Source organism: Hyperolius riggenbachi, chromosome 5, assembly GCF_040937935.1.
Source record: "Hyperolius riggenbachi isolate aHypRig1 chromosome 5, aHypRig1.pri, whole genome shotgun sequence".
In the NCBI taxonomy this organism is placed as follows: Eukaryota; Metazoa; Chordata; class Amphibia; order Anura; family Hyperoliidae; genus Hyperolius; species Hyperolius riggenbachi.
Window position 1 is genome coordinate 105,281,108 of NC_090650.1, and position 15,702 is coordinate 105,296,809.

General features: G+C 43.3%; 1 protein-coding gene across 2 annotated transcripts in view; it reads right to left on the bottom strand.

Annotated features, from left to right (window-relative positions):
- Positions 1–15,702, bottom strand: part of RFTN1 (raftlin, lipid raft linker 1) — a 456,281-nt gene that overhangs the window by 62,419 nt on the left and 378,160 nt on the right. For both annotated transcript variants that reach the window (XM_068236097.1, XM_068236096.1), the window contains exon 7: positions 5,659–5,774. In XM_068236097.1, the coding sequence (XP_068092198.1) occupies positions 5,659–5,774 (116 nt within the window). The remainder of the gene's footprint in view (positions 1–5,658; positions 5,775–15,702) is intronic.

Below are 15,702 nucleotides of genomic sequence, written 5' to 3' on the forward strand. Positions count from 1 at the left end.
GCCAATGGGCGTGACCGCAGCGGCAGCCCCAGGACCACCTAACGCCAATTGGCGTCAAGTCCTGGGACTGCAGTTTCAAAGGGAATGGCTGCGCGCATGCGCAATTGTTCCTTGCCACCGTGATTAGCCTGCTAGCCGCAGATCGCGGCTAGCAGGCTGTTTGTAAACGAAAGGGGAAAGAAGTCCCATTTGTTTACAACTGTACAACGCTGCGGTCCCCAGCAGCGCTGTACGAGATCGGCGATCCCCGGCCTCTGATTGGCCGGGGAGCACCATCCTCTCATAGGCTGATGCGCCGTCCTCTCATAGAGGCTGGGGAAAAAAAAAAAGGTCGCAGCAATTGGACCCCTCCGGTGGCATGTCCCCTTAGGGACAAAAAGAGCTGGCGAGTCCGATCGCTGGGCTCCTTAGCTGGGCTGTGCAGGAGGCTGAAAAGCCTGCACAGCCCAGTACTGCAAACAATGGCCTGGTCTTTAGGGGGGGGGGGGGGGGGGGTAGCACTGTGGTCATCAAGTGGTTAATATGCCTTACTGACAATTTGGCACCGATACAAGAAAATATTACTCAATACTTGGCTCCTGGTGTCCTTGTGTTCTTTTCAGAAACCTTTGAACTTTACGGGTTCCATATCACTTCTAAGTGATATAAGTTTAAGTTTTGCTCCTGTTCATCTCCTCATGGGGATCCTCAGGATGTCCTTAATTTTTAAAAGCTGTCCCTGGAAAGCAGTTCCACAGTCCAACTGTCAGAATACCACACACAAGTAGGTATGCCAGACTTATACGAGTCCTTTCTAGGGATTGTTTTTAAAAAGAACAAAGGAAATTTGAGAATCCCCTATGAGGAGATAGCATGCCTCCACTGCTTAGACAGTGGGAACACATGTGACAGACCACCACATTGGGTACAGCACATCGGGCATGGTACCCAATGTGCTGGGTACCATTAGCCACTCCATCCTTGTGTGGGATGACCCTGAAAGGGATTTTTGTACTATTGTAGTCAAGTGCACAAACCCACAGCAAAAACTGTTCTGTTTAGGACTCCACCCAGTGTCCTGGTGTCGGACAGCTGTACAACATATCCCTGATACACTTAAAGTTTGTAGCTTTCTGCTGGCCCCTCTACTGTAATCACCGGAGTCTGCAGTCAACTAATTGGGAATACAGGAAGATACAAAGTGTAGCAGTAGCACTTTCAATAATCGATGAAGACGATGTCATTTTAACAATGTGGATTCAGCAATGGCCCCAATATTAGGAGAGTACAGCCAGGGCTGTGGAGTCAGTACAAAAATCATCCGATTCCATCTCCTCAGTTTATGATACCACCAACTGACTCCGACTCCAGGTACCCAAAATGGCTCAGACTCTGACTCCTTAGTCTAATACTTACCAGGGCTATGGATTTGGTACAAAAATCGTCCGACTCCCGACTCCTCAGTTTATAAACCACCAACTCCGACTCCAAGTACCCAAAGTTGCTCCGGCTCAGACTCTACAGCTTTGAGTACAGCTAGGACACACACCTATCTTCTCTTTTGCCATTGTATGGTGCTTGGTGGAGTTCTCTTTTAATAAACCCAGATGTGGTCTGGGCAGCTTTCCATAGGTGGGTGCATGTTACTGCAGTTGCAAAAGTTCACTCTTAAAACAACATCAGATTCAGATTATTGCTAATACTAATTTTTGGCGTATTCTCTTTAATTGTAAAACCTGTGCTAGTAAAATAGAATTTTACTGAGTTCTATTTGATCTGGTATCAGAAGTAGCAGTAACAAAACTGTGTATTAAAGCAACCTATAAGCTGGAAGCCAGCTCTGCAAAAGTTGTTTGCACAGTGATTGTTGGCAAATGATCATAAAAGGCTGTTTCAGGTGACAGAAGTCTAAAACACATACATGTTTAGCTATATTACAGAGATTCCTGAACAAAAAGAAAATAACCCATTTTTACAGCAAAACAGGGCTAAGTACACTAAAATGGAAAAATATAGCAAGTTATGTAGGTTTACTGTATAGCTCTAACAGGTGGTAAGGAACTGAAAGGCGAGGTTAGCTGATATGGTTAAAGTTTCCACTCATACAATCAAGATTGAGCTAAGTATAATCCCCCCTCCCCAACAGAGTTTATTTTAAGACCATATTGCATGCTTACCACAAACATATACAACATGCACTGTGCATGCACCCACCCACAAACATATTGTACAAAAAGCATCTTTTAATTACAGCCAGCAAAACAGGCCTTTAGATTAAGGAAATGCTGCAGGTGCCTCCTAGATCATCCAATGATTCATTGGGGATTTTTTCTTTGAGGTCAACATCTAATAAGTGACCCACTAGGGCTGATTTACTGAACCTATAGATTGCCCTTTGCAGCCATTTGGTTCTTATTGCCTGGCAATTGCATTCCAATTTTCCAAGTTTCTGTGCCTGGCACCTATACTGCAGCTATGTGCAGAGAACTGCAGATTACTATGACTCTCGAATTGCAGTTGGTCCATTATTTTAATAGGGTCATAGGGATAGGGAGTCTTGCAAGCACACATACAAACTCTTAGCAATGCAATGTGCCTTGCCAGTCATTATATTGCAGCATGGGCAGGGCACCACCATTATTTATTCAAAAAAGGGCTCTGGCAACACAGCCTTGTGTCTATAACTGCACATATACAGTAAATTCAAATTGAAAAACATAAAAACAACAACAGTGTGTTCCACGGGGGTTTAAGAACAATCCACAGAGCTAATTTTCATGGGACCATCAACCGCCCCCCCCCCCCCTCCACCACCACTATGGCACCCTCTAGCCGACTTGCAGAGTAAGTGTAATGGAGCAACACAGCAGTATAATATTAACCTGCTCCAGGACTGCATCAAGCCTACTCTTCTTCCCAACAGTTATTTGCGCCTTGCTGCATACATCCGGTTCCTTATCATGTGACATGCTTCGGGAGTCGGGTATGCAGTACAGAGATAGGGGCTGCTGGGAGGAAGCGGAAACCTGACACAGCACTTGAGCAGGTATGTTACACTGCTGTGCTGTGATCACTCTGCAGAAGGGAGAGGAGGAACGGACCCCCATAGCTCCCGGGCCCCTTCCCCTGCAAAAGCGAGGGGGTCACAGGAGTTATTGCTACACCACTGACGATGCACATTGAGCCTACTGAAATCTGAACTCTCTTAGTCAAGCATCTGATTTCTGAAGTAGGCTTGGCAATTAAGACTTGAGAAGAAGTACATCTTTAAACCCTTATAATAAATGCTGGCCAATGTATTATGGAATAAATAAAAGCAATTTTCTCTGCTTTTCATTATGCCATCATTTTCTTCATAAGAGCTGTTAATCATGGGATCTGAACTGCACCATGATAAAAGGTGGAACAATGCTAATCTAATTGATTAGGATATCTGGCATGCTCTAGGTTTATGACCTACATTCCAAGTAATTTATGCAAATTGTTTTGAATGGATCCATTTCCGCATCACACTGAAATTACATTAAAGGACAAAGTCGAGTATATAAATGTCTTCAATGTCATCGTTTGCAGTAATGGAAGAAAATGGGTCAAAGTGTAGTTACCAACTATTCCTCTTTTTCAGGGGTAGCTTAAAGGGCAACTCCGCTTTTGCTAAGAATAATACAGACCTCACGAGTACAACTATACTACATACAAAATGGCCTTTATAAAACAGAAAGTATTTGCAATTATTTAGCTTTAGGTGAGCAAGAAGGAACTCCCATGAAAACTCCCATGATGCTTCGCTTCTACTCAGTGAGTCATTATATATATCACTCCTTTATGTCCTACATAAAGGATAGCTCATGGTGACCCAGAATCACTAGAAAAGTATAAGAGGCTGAGAATAAATTGCTTTAAAATACTGGTCATACACGACCTATCAGCCACACCAGTCCCTGCCATGCACTGGTGACGACCAGAAAGTCTGAAACAGGCTGTATGTATGTTAGGTTGATGTGGCTCTAAAATATATAAGCTACAGGCTTGCTATACATCAGGGGTTCTGGATGTGAGTCTGGCTTCAGACAATATGTATGTTCAGAAGTGATGCATCATGGGGAACCACAGTTTCTCAGTTAAAGCTGAATTATCACAAATACCTTCTGTTTTCAGTGTTCTTTTATGTTCCTGAGAAGAAAGGTTGAGCTCAGCGCAAGGCATGGTTCAGTATCGGTCCATGGGTAGGACTTGGGAAACAGGAGTACCAGTAGGATTTTGTAATTGACTAAAATGAACCTACAATGTTTATATTAACAGTTTTTTAACGTCTTCTACTGCTGCTATGCTCCTATAGGGCACATGCATTTATCCAACCCTTCCTCAGGACTGCTCTCAGGCCTGGTGAATGGAAGAGCTTCAGGCTATGGCCTGTCGTCCACAATCACAATGTAGTGTGGCAGAATTTGAGCTCATAGTGAAGGTGGGAGACATTAATATAAGTTATTGTCACAACGAGCCATCTCCTTTTTTTCATTCATTAATTTTTTTCATGACTTGTAAAGCAATGTTAAATGTCATTTTTTTTCCTACCAAAAGTGGAACTAAACATTTAAAGTTTGCAAATCTGTCCTGAATATTTCTATCCCTGAAATGTCAATAGCTAAGAAAATTAATCAACTTCACAATATAAGGCTGATTTTCTTGAACTGCAGCATGATGCTGTTTGAGGAGGAATTATTTGAAATGCAAATAGATTTTAAAATCTATTTGTGGAAAAGACTAGAGTAGCTATCCGAACTCCTAACCCTATCAAAGCTCTCCATTAGTTATCTCCTCCTTACATTTCTTTATTAATCTCGAGATACCACCACACCCAGAACCTTCTCTCCACCCATAAAACTCTCATGTCCTCTAGTTTAGTCACTTCCTCTCACTCTAGTATCCAGGATTTCTCACGAGTGTCACTTCTCCTTTGGAACGCTTTCCCACAGCTTATGTCATGTTCCAAACCTGGAAACCTTCATACGCACTATTAAAATGCAATTCTTCAGACAAGCTTATCATTTGTCATAGTCAGATTTTGAGGATACCCGACTCATTTACTAATCCTTTTGTCCACTAGCCTACAGCCCCTACACCACTATACTCTAAGCTCAAAAGTGCAGGTTCCTCCTCCTAGTTTTTCTTGTTTCTGCTGTACATTATCTATTAAATGAACATTTACCGGTATTGCTGATGTTTTTAAATCACACGTAAACTACCTATGTATTTTCTACTCATGCTGGATGTTCTGATTGTATTGTGCGTTGAGCTACTACTGAAGTATCTATGGTCCATACTATTGTCTGTTTTGTACTCTGTACAGTGCTCAACAGTGGCCATGCCTTTGAGTAATCAATCACATAGTGAGAACACATTTTAATAACCCTAAACTGTAAACTTATTTTAGGCTTTACAGCTACTAATCTTTGGGCTCTCTTAGCACCTTAGGTACAAACAAAATCCACAATGGGGGGATAGATGAGAAATTGCAACCTGATATTTATCATGGTAGCAAAAAGGCAGTACAGGGAATTCTGAGTGTACTCAAGGTGCAATTTAACTAGCAATGAGATTTATATGGCATTACAAAGGATAGCATGTCATATATACTGTGTTGCATGAGAAAAACAAAGTAATGTAAGAAGCACCTACATCAAAGATTGTCCATTGTTCTACGACTATGGCATCATAACGTTTGACCGTCCTTGGATCTGGTTCTGGGAAGTCTTCGAAGATAAAAACACCATCTGTAAACTCGGATGAAGATTCTGAAAAAGAAAAAACAAAATATATATGAGCAATCGGTGAAATAGCTAAGGTTAGAGTCAAGAGTTAATAATGAAACACTATGTTACCTGTGGGTAGGATGTAGCATATAGAATAAATAACACAAGTTTTAACACTCAAACAAACTCAAGAAATGTGCTGCACCAATCAAATCACTACAACATGTGCTATGCCATAAATAGCATAATGCATTCAGAAAAGAGAAAGGAATGGCTCATCAGCACTGCCTGTTGTATAAATGTATACATATTTATTAAGTCAACAAAAATCACACATATATAAAACCACTTAAAATGATGATAAACCGTATCCTCCCCTTATATATATAATTTGTATGCTAATCATGTGACGCTCGGTGTAATGGAGCGCACATGCAGCAAAAAGGGGACAGCGTGCTTCTGAGCCTGGAACTATGCGCCGGCCAGAAGCGAAGGGGGAAGGACATACTGCGCACACAGGGCGCAGTATGTCCGGGGCAGAGGTCAAGCAAGTCGCCGCACACCGGAGTGTATAGAGCATGAACGGCGGCAGACGGAGGGGGCGGGAGGAAATGCAGGTATGCACTCATCACCCCCTACACAGTGCAGCAATCAATTTTACCACAACCATTCGGTTGTGGTATCCTTTAAGAACAGATTCAGGTTAAGAATGAACCTACAGTCCCTATCTCGTTAGTTAACTGGGTACTACCTGTATAAGGCCCAGTTCACAGTGGCCACATGAAAAACTGATCCATGGAAAAACTCATCCGTGGAAAAACTGATCCTTGGAATGGATCAGTTTTTAAAAAGGCATCAGTTTTCCATATGTGACCCTCTGTTCCATTAGCATGCAATCAATGAGATGGACGCATCGACCCTGAACGATCGCTGCAGACCCAAAGTTGCAATCCGTTCAGCCGAAAGGCCAAACAGATCCATTCTAATGGAGCAATGTGAATGGATGCTATTTATTAACAAAGAATCCGTTCACCTCTGTTAGGATCCGGTACGTTTTAAGGCCAATAGTGAACCGGGCCTTAGTGCTATAGAACTTATAGTCATATTATTATCAACTGAATGCAAAAATAGAGAATACAGTGCATATGAAACATTTCTATGACTTCAACACGCACACACACACATTTATATATATATATATATATATATATAAATAAACAAAGTGCAACAACCAGTGCTGAATACAATGGAATGGCATACTGGTGCATAAGGTGCAAACTAACATGCTAGGAGATACTACACCGGGCACAGAATATTGAGCTCCGAGGTCCCCGAGCTGGGGAGGAATAGGGGGGTAAGAAACCCCTTCCTTTTTTTATATATGTGTGATTTTTGTTGACCTTATAAATATTGTTAGACATTTATACAAAAGGCGGTGCTGATGAGACATTATTTTCTCTTTTTTGCACGAGCGTTAAGACTCTCCAAGACTTTGCAGACTGTGGATAAACATTTTAGCTAGACTTCCACATAACCAAACTTCTGAGACAACTGGTGCTTTATTTGCTTAATCTAATAAACATTTATCCAGACAACAAGTAAAGCATTGTCATAACTATTCTAGTAAAGTCACAGTGGAATGATAGTTTTGTGTTCTACTTAAAGGTCAATCTGTTAAAGCTGAAACATCAATTTATGATGGTTGCTGCTAGGTGGAGTCATCACTGAACCTCTTGTATCCCTTGGAGATTCTAGACACAGATTACTCTGTATAGATTCAAAGCATTGGCAGGTGTCTTGTGGCACCTCTAATGGAGCCAGGCACATAGTACAGATTCTATCACTCAATACGAGAAGCAAGTGAAGTGTGGTCCGGTGTTAGTCGAGGAGCAGAAATGCAGACATCAAACCAACAAACATTGATTCTGGCGATATCTTTAGGCTAATTTCACACCAGGACGTTGCGTTAGAGGGGGCGTTAAGGTCGCATAACGTCCCTCTAACTCAGCGCCTGGTGGTGCTGGATCTGGACGTCAGAGTGAGCCGCGTTGTGCAGCTCACTCTGGCGTCAGTGATGCCGTGATGCGCACTCTTGTGCGCATGCGGCATCACGTGGTCCCGCCGGCCAATCGCCGCACAGAGCGGCTGCTCCAGGAAGTAAACACTGCATGTCATAACGTGCAGTGCATATTAATTAGCCATGTGCCTGGCCGCTCTCCGCTCCTCCCCAACATTACTGAGCATGTGCAAGCAGTCTAACGCGGCTCAGCCGCGTCCAAAGTACTGCATGCAGTACGTTGTCTTGTGACGCAGCGTTACAATGTAACGCAACGTCCGCACTGTGAACAGCCCCATTGATTTTTCATTACTGTGCGGTGGGCTGCGTTACAGGCTGCTCTAACGTGCGCCTGTAACGTCCCACTGTGAAACCAGCCTAAATGACTAAATATACAGTAAGTCAGTAAAAGTATCACCGGAATCAACGTTTGTTGGTTAGAAGTCAACATTTCAATACAAGAAAAGCTCTATACTACGGTGAGGGGAGGAGAATTCTATGTCAGAATGCAGAAGATCTCAGTGGAGGCTAATCCTCTCTGCAAGGCAAATTAATCCTGAACTGCTAGGAATGATCCCTGTAGACCTGCTTAGGAGGCTTCTTTTGTAAAAAGTGCTCTTTTGGATGTACAGTTTTATGTTTCTGAGAAAATCCTTCTGTCCCTCTGTAAGAATCTCAGGAAGAAAAACAGTCTACCTTCACATCCTATACTGCAGTCTGTACTACAGCCCTTACTTATTCAAGCCCCTGCATGAATAGAAAACAAGATGGATCTACCCAACTACGGTTGCCCCAGGGAATGTTTGCACAAAGTATAGTACTTGAGGAGACCAGTGAACTCCTAGAGGACCAAGACAGAAAGCAGAGTGCTGGAACCAAACCAGAGGTGATACACAGGATACCAGAAAGTAGACATTGCAGAGGATAAAGCAGACTCATTACCGGATTACCTGATTTACGCTAGAGATCAAACCCTCAGAGGTCAATCAGTAGGTAATCCAGGAGATCAGACAAACTCACTGACATTCAAGACAGGAATCATGCACGAGTAATCAATCAGCAGTTAAACAAATTAATAATTGCATGATAGCAGAGAGTACTGTCTAGCAGAATAAGCAACTGAATGCTATGACAGGACACTGAGGCACTGTCATAGCAAGGCTCTCTGAGAAGACCTGCACAGGTGGTCTGGCTGCAGTGCTTTTTATCACCACTAGGTTGAAGTAACTCATCTACTACCACACATTGGCAAAGAGTAATATGGCATACCAGACAACATGCAGCATTGAGTCCGCTGTCCGGAGAGCCACCCTCTTTCCTCTCCCTCTTTTTGGCTTGATGTACAAATGTATTTTACTACTAAAACATGCTAACAATGTGCTAAATATGTACTATTTTTTTCCTATCTCTATATTATTGTCTTGGTGATCTTAACAAGCTAATATAAAGGAAGATTAGTGTCGGAAGAAAGGAGCTATTTTACATGGGGTGCCTCACTGGAGGTGTGATAATGGTGTGACTGTAATGTTGTCCGGAATACGTCTTTTGCACAAATATATTTGTGCTAAAAAGTGTACTAAAAAGTCCTCACCTGAGAAAGTTGTACAAGAGCTGTTTTTGAAGACTGAGCTGAGCTACTGCCACTCCTGCCTAGGAAAGAATTCTTCCTTATATACAGACATCCTGTGTGACACGGGTTTTTTTCTAAGATTCTAGCCTGAGTTCAAACTGTGTTCAATATGCTACAGGGTACAGCACTAAGGACACTGGACGTGGCTGGTGCGAGGCAGAGGCATGGGAGGCACCAGCCTCCTCCCCTGGCCATTGCAGCAGTGGTGTCGTTGGAGTGAGTCATAGTGAGGACTTGCTACAATGGAGCTGAAGAGAGATTGTTGCCGAGAGGTGAGTAACTGCTGCAAAATGCTCCACTCGCGACTCTCTACATTACTGGGGCAGGCATATTTCGGGAGGGTGGACACTTTGGAATCTCTGTCACTGGTTCTGAAGAACCTTCTCCTGGTCTTGCGCTGGCCACACATTACACAGATGAAAGGATTCATACTATTGCATGGGACATTTCACATGTTGCATATCTGTGCACTGTGGTACAGTGCAGCCCTGCTCACTATTCTGCACAGTGAATAGATAAGAATCTATGGCAAGGTGTGAGGTTACTTGTACTGTATATATAAATGGATATGTTCCTGTCAGATGTCAGTTTTTGCACTGAAAGATATATGGTAGTCCAATAAATAAAACAACTAACAGCATGGGCGTCCGCAGAAAATTTTCCAGGGGGGGCAAAAAGGGGGGAGGAAAAAGCAGTGCGGCGTGCGCAGAAAATCTGTCATGGTGTTGTGTGGCGCGCATAGCGCACCAAAAAATGGGGCTACGTCATGCGGCACGCCAGGCCCCATGTGTGTGGTCATGAACCAGAATGTGGGTGTGGTCGTGGGTGGAGACAAGGTTACATGAACTAAGCAATGGTGGGACATTAGATTAGGACAGTGGTGGCGAACCTTTTGGAGGCCGAGTGCCCAAACTGCAAAGTCACTTTACTATCACAAAGTGCCAACAGCAATTTAAACTAAATACAAACGTTTTAACTCATACATGAACATTATGGAAAATCCAAGTTGAAAACAAACTGTGAAGATAAACAATTTCATCCATCCTACTCCTGAAAAATGTATTTCATTTTCTGTTTTAAAAAGCGGAAAAAGTAGGTTTAATGCTATTGTCTCATATGATGATAATTCAGCTTTTTCCATAGTCTCGCAGTTAGCAATCATATGACCCCCAACAAGACAAATTCAGCAATCATGAGGCCCCCCCATCAAGACAAATTAAGCAATCATGAGGCCCCCAACATGACCAACTCAGCAGTCATGAGGCCCCCAACAAGAAAAATTCAGCAATCATGAGGCCCACAACAAGACAAATTCAGCAATCATGAGGCCCCCAACAAGACAAATTCAGCAATCTTGAGGCCCCCAACAAATCATGAGGCCCCCAACAAGACAAAGTCAGTAACAATGAGGCACCCAACAAGACAAATTCAGCAGTCATGAGGCACATAAATAGACAGAATTTCACATAAATAGGCAGAATGCCCCCTTAATATGGTAGACGCCTCTCAACTGGCAGCAGTTCCCCAAAATACACTCAATCTGACAGCAGTGGTTCCCCAAATATAGGTAGCCCCAAGTCTATAGGTGTCCCCATAATAGGTGGCCAGCGGTATAGATGTCCCCAGAACTGGTAGCCAGGGGTAGAGATGTCCCCAGAACAGGTAGCCAGGGGTAGAGATGTCCCCAGAACAGGTAGCCAGGGGTATATGTGCCCAGTATATGTAGGCAGGGGTATATGTGCCCAGTATATGTAGTCAGGGGTATATGTTCCCAGTATATGTAGCCAGGGGTATATGTCCCCAGTATATGTAGCCAGGGGTATATGTCCCCAGTATATGTAGCCAGAGGTATATGTGCCCAGTATATGTAGTCAAGGGTATATATGCCCAGTATATGTAGTCAAGGGTATATGTGCCCAGTATATGTAGCCAGAGGTATATGTGCCCAGTATATGTAGGCAAGGGTATATGTGCCCAGTATATATAGTCAGGGGTATATGTGACCAGTATATGTAGTCAGGGGGATATGTGCCCAGTATATGTAGGAAGGTGTATATGTCCATGTATATGTAGGCAGGTGTATATGTCCCAGTATATGTAGGCAGGTGTATATGTCCCTGTATATGTAGGCAGGTGTATATGTCCCAGTATATATAGCCAGGGGTATATGTAGGCAGGTGTATATGTCCCAGTATATATAGCCAGAGGTATATGTCCCCAGTATAAGTAGCCAGGGGGTATATGTCCCCAGTATATGTAGCCAGGGGGTATATGTCCCCAGTATATATAGCCAGGGGTATATGTCCCAGTATATGTAGCCAGGGGTATATGTCCCAGTATATGTAGCCAGGGGTATACGTCCCAGTATATGTAGCCAGGGGTATACGTCCCAGTATATGTAGCCAGGGGTATACGTCCCAGTATATGTAGGCAGGTGTATACGTCCCAGTATATGTAGGCAGGTGTATACGTCCCAGTATATGTAGGCAGGTGTATATGTCCCAGTATATGTAGGCAGGTGTATATGTCCCCAGTATATGTAGGCAGGTGTATATGTCCCAGTATGCAGGTGTATATGTCCCAGTATATGTAGGCAGGTGTATATGTCCCAGTATATGTAGGCAGGTGTATATGTTCCAGTATATGTAGGCAGGTGTATATGTCCCAGTATATGTAGGCAGGTGTATATGTCCCCAGTATATGTAGGCAGGTGTATATGTCCCCAGTATATGTAGGCAGGTGTATATGTCCCAGTATGCAGGTGTATATGTCCCAATATATGTAGGCAGGTGTATATGTCCCAGTATATGTAGGCAGGTGTATATGTTCCAGTATATGTAGGCAGGTGTATATGTCTCAGTATATATAGCCAGGGGTATATGTGCCCAGTATATGTAGTCAGGGGTATATGTGCCCAGTATATGTAGGCAGGGGTATATGTGCCCAGTATATGTAGCCAGGGGTATATGTGCCCAGTATATGTAGCCAGGGGTATATGTGCCCAGTATATATAGCCAGGGGTATATGTGCCCAGTATATGTAGCCAGCAGTATATGTGCCCAGTATATGTAGCCAGGTGTATATGTGCCCAGTATATGTAGGCAGGGGTATATGTGCCCAGTATATGTAGGCAGGGGTATATGTGCCCAGTATATGTAGGCAGGAGAGGGGTATATGTCCCCAGTATATGTAGTTAGGTGTGCCCCAGCAGGAGGGGAGCAGCGCAAGGGGAAGAGAGAGAGCTCTGGGCACAGTGGAGAAGGGTGGACGTCTCCCCCCCCCCTTCCCTCACCTTAGGGGGCTCTCTCTCCCTCGCTCTCCCCTCCGGAACGAAGTGTGCAGCGGCTGGGCAGCGGGCGGAACTTACCTCGTCTCGTCGCAGGATGGATTAGCCGCTACTCTGGTCTGGTCTGGTCCAGACCAGAGTGCAGCACCAGAACTTCCAGCGCAGGAGCGAGACGAGGTAAGTTCCGCCCGCTGCCCAGCCGCTGCACACTTCGTTCACGAGGGGGAGAGCGAGGGAGGGAGAGCCCCCTAAGGTGAGGGAAGGGGGGGGGGAGACGTCCGCCCTTCTCCACTGTGCCCATGGCTCTCCCTCTTCTCTGCGCTGCTCCCCTCCTGCTGGTTGCACGGGCACGCGTCCAGGGGGGGGGGGGGGGCAGCGGGCGGCCAGGGTCGGGCAGATGCCCGATTTTGCCATATGTGCGGACGCCCATGACTAACAGGAAAAACACATTGCAATTGCTACAAAAAGGCAAAGCAGCGGATGAATACAAACAGAGAGGCATTGCTCACCTGGGGCCATATACAATTCATTTTTTCACCTGAGTTTTCTCCTAGGAGATAATTTTTCATCTTCGATTTAAGATAACTTTCCAGCACGTTTCAACCAAAAAATACCAAATAGTAGGTGTAAAAGTGCTATCAAAACTATTTTGAGTATTTTCTTGCGGCTTAAAAGGCATTTTATTAACAAATTTAAAATTATCACCTAGGAGAAAACTCAGGTGAAAAAGTAAATTGCATATGGGCCCATGTCCATTAAAACTGATGAATAAACGCAATGGAGATATTTGAACTGTGTCTAAAAGTACCAGAATGTATGATAGTTCTCAGCAGTAAGTAACAGGAGCATAGCTACAAATCAAAAGGCCACAGAGCAAAAGTCAAAGGCGTTCCCAGCAATCTACTTTGACTGTGTCCCACTCAAACCCCTTATCACTACAACTGACAAACATCCATTCTGTTCCTGGCCCCAGGCTGCACTCACACTATACATATCCAGGCTACACTCACACTATACATATCCAGGCTACACTCACATGTATATATTATTTAATGACACACTTCCTTAACATTATATAATCCCCTATTCTCATTCCATTTCAGGCCCCACTCACACTATTTCATCACACAACACCCCTGCACACCTCAATCACATCCTTTTTTACAAGAAGGAGGTGTGATCCAGTGATAGGGGTGAAGTCAGAAGAGGACAGCACATCTTGGTGTAGCTGTGAGGAGGGGATAGGCATTTTGCCAACAGGGTTTTGTCGCATGACCTCAATGGTGTAGGGAACCTTACATAAACATGAGGTGTGGGCTTTTCTTGGCTTTTCTTTAGATTAGGTATGTTGGAACTTGAGTATCAACAGGATTATTTCCTGAAAGTGTACCCGAGGTGACACGTGACATGATGAGATAAACATGTGTATGTACAGTGAAAAACATATTAATAACCACACTTACATGCGACCTTTTTAAAAAAAAAACAAAAAAAAAACCCACTCCTTCTTTATGGGCAGACTATTTCAAGTTTGTTCCAATAATCATGTTACCTATCAGTTCAGCTTCTTCCCCCTTCTTTTAAATTACATGTATATTCCTTCCTTCACACACCCTTCCTTGCCACCCTAACCCACACCACTCGAGCCGTTCCTTTCCCAATTCCTGAAGTATACAACTCCCACTCCTTCCCCACATCCCTTGTCAGTGTAAACGCACATTTAGAACCCCACTTCCCTGCAATATACTAACCATCCCAAACTCCCCCATAGCCTATTTCAGTCAATAACGTACATTTTAGAACAAATAGATTTACTATCATTTGAGCATGTTTGTCTTACCACACACCAACACGTGCCTTTGTCTTTTTTCCCCCCCAATAGTGTACTCCTACGTTTACTGCCTGAGGAAGCGGGCTCATACCCGTGAAACGCGTTGTATATCTATACCCTGGAGTGTACCAATAAATTGATTCTGATTATATTACACAGTTTTTGTGTCTGCTTGGAGGGGGCGGATCCACCACAGCCCCCTCAGCTATTTTTAATATTTTAATTACTGTTTTTATTCTTTTGGCGCCTCTGTTCAACTTATATTGCATATTAATAACCAGGCTGTTTTTCTTGTTTTAGTTTGCTGCTTGAAAAAGTTGATTTCCAGGCAAGGAAGTGACATCTTCTGTCTTGTCAGTACCTTGTCAGGAATATAGTTACCCTCACTGACAAGCAAATTAAAGCCATAAAAGTTTTCCTGGCAAAATACAACTTGTGAGGGCAGGGGGTTGTTAGAAAATGGTCAATAGTTCATGTATTTTAACTCTGGGACACTTAATAGACTGTCATTGAACAGAGACAATAACATTCAATCTACTTTGTAAATGTTTAAATATAAAATAAAACCATGGGATATCTAAAAAAAAGTAATATTTAGGAGAAGGAGGATAAATACTATGGTTTATCTCATCAGCTTATTTTCACCTCGGGTTCACTTTAAACTGCAGTATAGTAAAACAACCACAAGATGTAACTGCATGTAAAACGTAATGGTAATCTTTATGGAATTGTCATTTCCTATATTCCCTCTGTATTCTCTCTTCTAGTTTTCTCTTGTATTCTAAGTAAGTTGCATTTCGTGATGGTGATGTTTGTTATACTGGGTGCCTATCTGCGTGTACTGAACACTAAGCTCCAACAAGCTAGAGGGGTCAGGAGGGCATGAGAATGTAAATCCTGGAACTGGGGAAAAAATCTAAACATTTTATTACAGCAGCCCTAAGGTGCAAAAATAAATTCCACGCTGTCAGCACAGTCTGCAGATGTTATAATAGAGTAGCATGAATAAACGTAAACATTTTAATATTTTGTGCCAGAAAAAACAGGTTTTGTTGTTTAGCCATACCCCCTTAGGTCTGCCCAGGTACGTTGTGCACCTCTGACCAGCCAATCAAGGAGAGGAGGGGAGAAGAGAAAAGAAGTGTACTGCTAACTACAGTATTTGCA